The sequence below is a fragment of the Procambarus clarkii genome, chromosome 43, assembly GCF_040958095.1.
Source record: "Procambarus clarkii isolate CNS0578487 chromosome 43, FALCON_Pclarkii_2.0, whole genome shotgun sequence".
Lineage (NCBI taxonomy): Eukaryota > Metazoa > Arthropoda > Malacostraca > Decapoda > Cambaridae > Procambarus > Procambarus clarkii.
Window position 1 is genome coordinate 18,019,523 of NC_091192.1, and position 8,696 is coordinate 18,028,218.

Here is an 8,696-nt window from a genome sequence, read left to right on the forward strand (position 1 = left end):
ATCCAGGCCTCCTCACCTGTTATATCCAGGCCTCCTCGCTAGTTAGGCGACCAATTAAGGGTACTATATCACTATGCAACACACTGATCATGTTTGTACTTCAAAGTACTTACAGAAGTAACCATATGGTCGGTTATATCATCTGTCAGGATGGTGTGACGATAATCTCTTTCAAGAGAGATTGAGTCTGCTCTTCCCTCCAAACTACGTCCCAGAAACACCTAATATAGAAGATATATCCAACAAGTACAACAACAAGTTTTGCCAGGGAGCAAAACGTATCCAGCACCGGGACACCTGCTCCACCTCCGCCACTCAAACCTGCAAACTGCTTGTCCATCGCCTGGCTCTCGCTGATTGGCTGGCGCCCGTCACACCTGCTCCTCCACCCGCCACACGAGCTGATGTCTGAGCCTGCGCGACCTGAGGAGGGCAGAATATCTAGTGCTTTCCACAAGTTAACACGTCTCATTGGTAGACTAAGCCTTGGCTTACGTGTACTAAGGGAGGTGGCAGCTTGAAGCCAATATTCCTGCACTAATATAATTTATTTTGCTATTACTCACTTGTATTAACGTAACTTTTCATTTGCCAGTGATTATTCTTATTATTTTGTTTGATTGATTTATGTTACAATTTTTATGTCCAATTTTATTCATGTTTTGCTTTTCTAACGTAATTAAAATTTCATTGTTAAATTTACTTGTGTTTTGTGTGTTTTCCCATTACCTTACCACAGACGAAAGTTCCAGATTTTCTCTTTTTTTTCTTTTGTGTGACGAGGCCATACCCCTAGCTTTTGAAACAGCCGAACACCAACGCGTTACCGTCACAATGGAAACATCGACTTTACTCCGTAATACTTCAAGACTCACAATCCTATACACACAAAATACCCAGTTTGTGTTAAGTGTTTAAATTTTAATAAAAATTTGGAGTAATCCGTACATTAAATATAATGCAATAGCGATGTGTTGTGAACAGAATGGAGATCATTGTGTGGTTGTTTGTATTTGAATGTGCCTGCAAGGTAGAGCGCCGGCTCCTGAGCCCCGACTTACCATCTGCATGTTGTCTAATAAAGAGCTCTAAGACCCTTGTTTCTGGTAGGTCGACTTTTGTTACTATTTATTGCATTAACTTCTTCGACTTTCTTAGTTCGTTCAACTTGTATTCTGCTCCCACACTTGAGATGTGTTCCTTCACCTCCCTGTGGCCCACACTGGAGATGTGTTCCTTCACCTCCCTGTGGCCCACACTGGAGATGTGTTCCTTCACCTCCCTGTGGCCCACACTGGAGATGTGTTCCTTCACCTCCCTGTGGCCCACACTGGAGATGTGTTCCTTCACCTCCCTGTGGCCCACACTGGAGATGTGTTCCTTCACCTCCCTGTGGCCCACACTGGAGATGTGTTCCTTCACCTCCCTGTGGCCCACACTGGAGATGTGTTCCTTCACCTCCCTGTGGCCCACACTGGAGATGTGTTCCTTCACCTCCCTGTGGCCCACACTGGAGATGTGTTCCTTCACCTCCCTGTGGCCCACACTGGAGATGTGTTCCTTCACATCCCTGTGGTCCACACTGGAGATGTGTTCCTTCACCTCCCTGTGGCCCACACTGGAGATGTGTTCCTTCACCTCCCTGTGGCCCACACTGGAGATGTGTTCCTTCACATCCCTGTGGCCCACACTGGAGATGTGTTCCTTCACATCCCTGTGGTCCACACTGGAGATGTGTTCCTTCACCTCCCTGTGGCCCACACTGGAGATGTGTTCCTTCACCTCCCTGTGGCCCACACTGGAGATGTGTTCCTTCACATCCCTGTGGCCCACACTGGAGATGTGTTCCCTTACATCCCTGTGGCCCACACTGGAGATGTGTTCCCTTACATCCCTGTGGTCCCACTGGAGATGTGTTCCTTCACCTCCCTGTGGCCCACACTGGAGATGTGTTCCTCACATCCCTGTGGTCCCACTGGAGATGTGTTCCCTTACATCCCTGTGGCCCACACTGGAGATGTGTTCCCTCACCTCCCTGTGGCCCCACTGGAGATGTGCTCCCTCACCTCCCTGTGGCCCCACTGGAGATGTGCTCCCTTACATCCCTGTGGCCCCACTGGAGATGTGCTCCCTCACATCCCTGTGGCCCCACTGGAGATGTGCTCCCTCACCTCCCTGTGGCCCCACTGGAGATGTGTTCCCTTACATCTCTGTGGCCCCACTGGAGATGTGCTCCCTCACCTCCCTGTGGACCCCACAGGAGATGTGTTCCGATCCAGCCCTTGTCTCTTGGATTAGCCAATCAGCAATTGGCTACTTGGGGGGGGGGGGTTAAGGCTACTATGCCTACTGGGGTGTTAAAGGCTCATCCGTGACCACGTGGACTTGTGACGTCATAGTTATATCACCCACACCCTGGCTGTGGGTGACAATGACTCACCCACACCCTGGCTGTGGTTGACAATAACTCACCCTGGCTGTGGGTGACAATAACTCACCCACACCCTGGCTGTGGTTGACAATGACTCACCCACACCCTGGCTGTGGTTGACAATGACTCACCCACACCTTGGCTGTGGTTGACACTGACTCACCCACACCCTGGCTGTGGTTGACAATAACTCACCCACACCCTGGCTGTGGATGACAATATCTCACCCACACCCTGGCTGTGGGTGACAAAAACTCACCCACACCCTGGCTGTGGTTGACAATGACTCACCCACACCCTGGCTGTGGTTGACAATAACTCACCCACACCCTGGCTGTGGTTGACAATGACTCACCCACACCCTGGCTGTGGTTGACAATGACTCACCCACACCCTGGCTGTGGGTGACAATAACTCACCCACACCCTGGCTGTGGTTGACAATGACTCACCCACACCCTGGCTGTGGGTGACAATAACTCACCCACACCCTGGCTGTGGTTGACAATGACTCACCCACACCCTGGCTGTGGGTGACAATATCTCACCCACACCCTGAGCGCGGGTGACAATAACTCACCCACACCCTGGGTGAACTTTTCGTGGGTGACTTTGTCACCCAATCCGGAATGTAATGTCGGGTAGCTACCAAGATGGCGGCTGCCTGGCGCTTACTTCTACAATGAAAATTATGAGTTCCTTCCCTCTCTTCACTGCCTTAACCCACGATGGCCCTCTTGTGGCCTCACTATGCAGCTCCTACCATTGGCTTTCGTTAGAGAACAAAGAGGCAAGGTTTTAGTGCAGTAATACTGGAGGTAGGCTTCATGCACTCGCCCTCTGCACTCGGGATTAATTTCCCAACTTTAAAACACGTGTCTGCAATATACCACTTGAAGTCTGCGGTGGGAAACTGAGACACCATTCTCTTACTTATGTTCTAAGTCTTTTGTTTTCCTAAAAATGTATTTTTCTAATTTTTTTTTTCCAAAAATGAATTTTCAACTCGATTTCTATTTCACTGAAGCGTTCAGTAACAAGGAATCACTAGACTTCGGCAAAACCATTTTATATGTTAATGAATTTACCTCAATAAAATTACACAAAACTCACTCCCATATTAGATTATTTTTAACAATATTTTGTTGTATATATTAAAACATGTTAATTTTTATTGTCATATCTAATGATGTGAAATTTATAGTAGCCATTTTGAGTATTATCTCCGAACATATTGTAAACCTCGAACTGGTTTCTTAGAAATACTTGGCGATTCCTTCCCTAATTAAGGAACGTATTAAGGAGCCAACACGGGAACCTTGCGGTTACCCCTGAGTTGATTTCGGGGATCAACGTCCCCGTGGCCCGGTCTCTGACCAGGCCTCCTGGTTGCTGGACTGGTCAACCGGACTGTTGGACGCGGCTGCTCGCAGACTGACGTATGTATCACAGCCTGATTTATCAGGTATCCTTTGGAGGTATTTATCGAGTTCTCTCTTGCACACTGTGAGAGGGTCGGCCAGTTATGTCCCTTAGAAGTAATATTGTTGACAGTCTGTATTAACAGGGAGACAGAACTAAATGACATCGAAGTAGGGAGTGAGCTAGGGAACAGTGACAAGAAAATAGGGAGTGAACTAGGGAACAGTGATAACAAGAAAATAGGAAAATTTCTGTGATGACAAGACACGTCTGTTAAGGTGCTAGATTACCAAAAACCTTATTTTAATATACTAAGAAATTAGTTGTGCAGATAGATTAAACAGACCTAGGCCTGGGGGGTGGGGGGGGGACGGGTCTTGGAGCGAGGCGTGAGCCCAGCGATGGGTGACGTCACGAGGGATTGTGATGTAGATTCAAAATATAACATTTAAAAATATTCTTAGCAAAGCCCAAGAGCATTGTACACTATACAACTTGATAAGATCGAAAAGTAATGACACCAAATGGATAACTATATATCTAAAGAACCATATATATATATAAAGAAAGATTCGAACAAAAGGATTTAGAATGGGAAAGTCAATCTAGGACAAAAATTCGTTAAAATTTTAGGAAATGTTAAAAAAATTAGAAAAAAATAAGGAAAGCGAAAAGAAACTATGAAGTTCGTATAGCATTGGACGCGGCTGCGAGCAGCCGCGTCCAACAACCTGGTTGATCAGTCCAGCAACCAGGAGGCCTGGTCGAAGACCGGGCCGCGGGGACGCTAAGCCCCGGAAGCACCTCAAGGTAACCTCAAGGCAAGGTAGCAAGGCAAGCAAATCCTATTTTTTCAGTTATATCGAACTAAGATAATGGAAAGGACAGGTCCATTCAAAACAGGTCAGGTCAGATAACTGATAATGACGAAGACATGAGTAGTTTAAATAAATATTTTATCTCTGTACTTACTAAAGAAGAACTTAACATTATGCCTTTAGGCTAACAAGTCTATACAGGTGGGAAGGGGACAGGTTGACTAGTTTAGAAGTTACCAGGCAGGATGTTAAATAGAAAAACTCAAGGCAAACTGGTCACCAGGGCCGGACTTAGTGCTTGCCAGGGTGCTTACAGAACGCCTAGAAGAGCTTCACTAACCGTTGTGTAGCTTATTCAATAAATCATTAGTCAGGCAGAGGACCGGAGTCTTGAAGAGTTATTAATGCTGTAACAATTATTAAATAGAGTTGTGTACCTTGACTTTAGCAAACCTTTTGATACAGTGCCACAGGAAAGATTAAAAAGATGGAACCTCACAGTACTGGGGTTGGTAACTTAAGCTGGATTAGTATAAATAAAGTCAGAAGGGAAGGGAACTATGAGGAGAAAGCGCCAAGCCATTACGACTATATAGCACTTGGAAGGGGTCGGAATAAGGGTTTGGAATGGGACGGGAGGGAAGGAATGGTGCTCAACCACTTGGACGGTCGGGGATTGAACGCCAACCTGCACGAAGCGAGACCGTCGATCTACCGTTCAGACCAAGTGGTTGGGACGGAGTTAATTAAGTCAGAGTGGGGGAAACTGTTGTTAGTGGAGTGCCTCAAGGTTCTGTCCTTGGACCTCTGTTGTTTATAATATATATAAGTGATATAGATTCATGATTAAGGTGCAGCATTTGCAAATTTTCTGGACGATACGAAAATCGGGAGGAAAAACACTCAGAAGACTCAAAATCATTTTAAGAAGATCTAGACAAGGTTTTGAAATGGTTAATCGATTGGCAGATGCAGTTTAATGCTGACAAATGTAAGGTTCTGAGGCTAGGTATTGATGATAGATTTTCAGAACATCAGTTGGGGGGTGTTGAAAATGCGGACTGTTTGCGATAGGGATCTTGGGGTCATCATTAGTAATTATTTAAAGACAAAAAAATACCTACATGAGTGTTCGAAATAAGGCAAATATCACACTGGAATTCATTTCTAGAAGCATTAGCAACAAAAAATCGCTTCAACGCATACAGAAAATGATGATAAACTTTATCCCTGGAATTAAAATTTTCCCCTATAGCGACAGATTAAGAAAGCCTAATGTACATTATCTGGAAGGATAAAGAGTTATGGTTTACATGGATGAAAGCGCAGAATGAATATAAAAATAATGATTTCAATGGATCAACACAAAGTAGAACATGGAACTATGGACACAAATTGGTTCAGATTCGGAAGAGTTCTGGGTATATAATGGATTGGAAATGGGGTTTTAGATATATGGAGCAAATTACCGGGAACAGCAGACCTGGGATTGTTGGATTGTTTCAAGTTTAGTCATGTATTCCAATGAGTTTGGGTAGATACAATTAGCTGTCAGGCATGAACCAAAAGATCTTGAGCAATTTGATTCTTACGCTCTTATCGCAGCCAGTCTGGGACTGCAATCAGATGTTGAAGTCAGTTGCTGGAAAGAATTGTGACGGACTTACCAGCCAGATGGTTCACACAAAGCTGCAGGATACGACTCGCCTGGACCTTGTGTTGAATACCTAACCTGAAGACTCGCTGAAACACTCGGCGTAAGTAAAACCTGGGAAAGGTAAGCAGACATGTGGTAGCTGCAGCTGATGTAACAGGAAATTGGTCAAGCGTCCTCAGACTACAACAACACGTGGCTGTTGAAGATTCCCTCAGAAGGTGTCTTCAAATGGTTAGCTGAAGAGGACAAACAGCCTGTCACTGTCATCATTGATGGAAGGAAGATCCTCAACAATGCCGCCACTGGAGGATGTGTTCCTCCTCCAAGCAGACATAAGGAACCCGCCGACAGTCATGTGTTGCTGTGTCACACGTTGCACAGCGCGGTCACAATAGCCACATCCGGATGCTCATCTCAGACGTCGTGGTGCTGCCGGCCGCGGCAGTAACACAGAGGCTACAAGCAGGAGATTAACTGTGGCTGGCATTCGGAACTGGACAGAGCTTCCAATACTTGGCCGCCCAGGAAATGTCAGCTGCGTTTGGGCCGGAGAAGGTCCGAGCATTACGGATCCCCCCGCGCTCTAACATGGCGCACGACAACGCCTCCTGCTCGGCTTTACATGGTAAGATGATTGCATGAGGCATCCGAGCTGTGCTCTCGGAATTACAGATGCACGTGTGACGGCGTCTTCCCCTCCAAATACCATCCAGACGTTGTCCTATACGGCATCGAAAGGATTATTGCCCCACCAGCAGTAGCAGCAGCAGCTCGAGAGAAACGTGTGAAGAAGGGTAGTGACCTGCCTAGAAAGTCATATTCTTACCTATCAATACTTGCCTATCAGTACCACGCGGAGTGAGAGATCCGGCTCTTATAACTCCACCTAATAATGGAGTTATTGTACCCCGTTTCATTATAAATTAACTATCGTGACGTCCAAAATCTTTGTGGAATCTAGCATTATAATTGTGGATGGAATTGACCTCCACAACTGCTACTATCTGTGCATCCCACTCGTGCAGGGTTCTTTAAGTTACTTCAGTGCACTTACGTTTCTAATTCCCCTCCCCCCCCCCCTCCCCTGCTTCTAAATTTAAAGAGGGGTGGTCTTGTCTCCGTTGTCTACTACCCCCAGTATCTTGTACGTTGTGCCCATATCCCCCTCTCTCCTTCCTCCTCCAGGTGTGTCCCCAACCACTTGAGCTGGACGGTAGAGCGACGGTCTCGCTTCATGCAGGTCGGCGTTCAATCCCCGACCGTCCAAGTGGTTGGGTACCATTCCTTTCCCCCCCTATCCCAACCCAAATTCTTATCCAGATCCCTTCCAAGTACTATATATATATATAATATATATATATATATATATATATATATATATATATATATATATATATATATATATATATATATATATAGTCGTAATGGCTTGGCGCTTTCCCCTGATAATTCCCTCCCTCCCTCCCTCCCTCCCTCCCTCCCTCCCTCCAGGTGTGTGAGATCAGCTTTCCTTAACCTATTCTCGTACATTAACCCATTTGGTTCTCGCGCTAATTTTGTTGCAAACAATCTGCACTTTAACTGTCGTTTCACATCCGCATCACAAGGTGCGGACTCCAGGTTGGCGCTGCATATTTCAGTGTTGGTCTAACGTGTGTGGAGCTATGTGCTTGATCGATACATATGACCTGTACGCAACAGGGCTGCACTCCTGCAACTGCAAGGATGTGTGGTAAATGATGCAGTTGCATAGATGTTGCACTAACATCCACGGCGTTGTGTGTGTTGATATATTCAACTATTTGTACTCGCCCATTTGTGCCTATAGGAATGTGCTGTTTAGCTGTTACTGTGTACGGTTGTATCATGCAAGTCACAGTAAGCTGACTACGGTGCGCCACAACAACTGATGATGAAAGCTGCCTTTGTCTTTCATAACTCACAAACTGAAACTACTGAAGACAAACTGCCCAATCCGAGGCAATTACTATCTATATCGATCCAAACTATCAAACATGTCTAAGTCTTCAAACAGTCCAGTGGACCCAGGTACTTTATGTAACTTTAAAAGTTGTCTAAAAATGCATACGAGCATTTACTGAAGGCCACACGGGCTCACCATAGCCCGTGCTGCTTGGAACTTTTTGTTCCAGGTCGCGAATGTTAAACAACAACAACAACAACACATGAAGGCAACTTAATTCAAGTTATATTCCGGTATCTACTCGTAACAGACTTGGTACAAGCGGGACGCTGGACCGTACACCACCTGCCGCTCTGTTGTACCCGTACACCACCTGCCGCTCTGTTATACCCGTACACCACCTGCCGCTCTGTTATACCCGTACACCACCTGCCGCTCTGTTATA

The 8,696-nt window shown here is 46.0% G+C and overlaps 1 protein-coding gene across 1 annotated transcript in view; it reads right to left on the minus strand.

Moving 5' to 3' along the window:
- Positions 1 to 1,128: 1,128 nt before the first annotated feature.
- LOC138373667 (probable inactive protein kinase DDB_G0270444) overlaps positions 1,129 to 8,696 on the minus strand; it is an 11,299-nt gene continuing 3,731 nt past the window's right edge. Inside the window, exon 2 of the mRNA XM_069340013.1 lies at positions 1,129 to 1,929. Within this exon, the coding sequence (XP_069196114.1) occupies positions 1,129 to 1,929 (801 nt within the window). The remainder of the gene's footprint in view (positions 1,930 to 8,696) is intronic.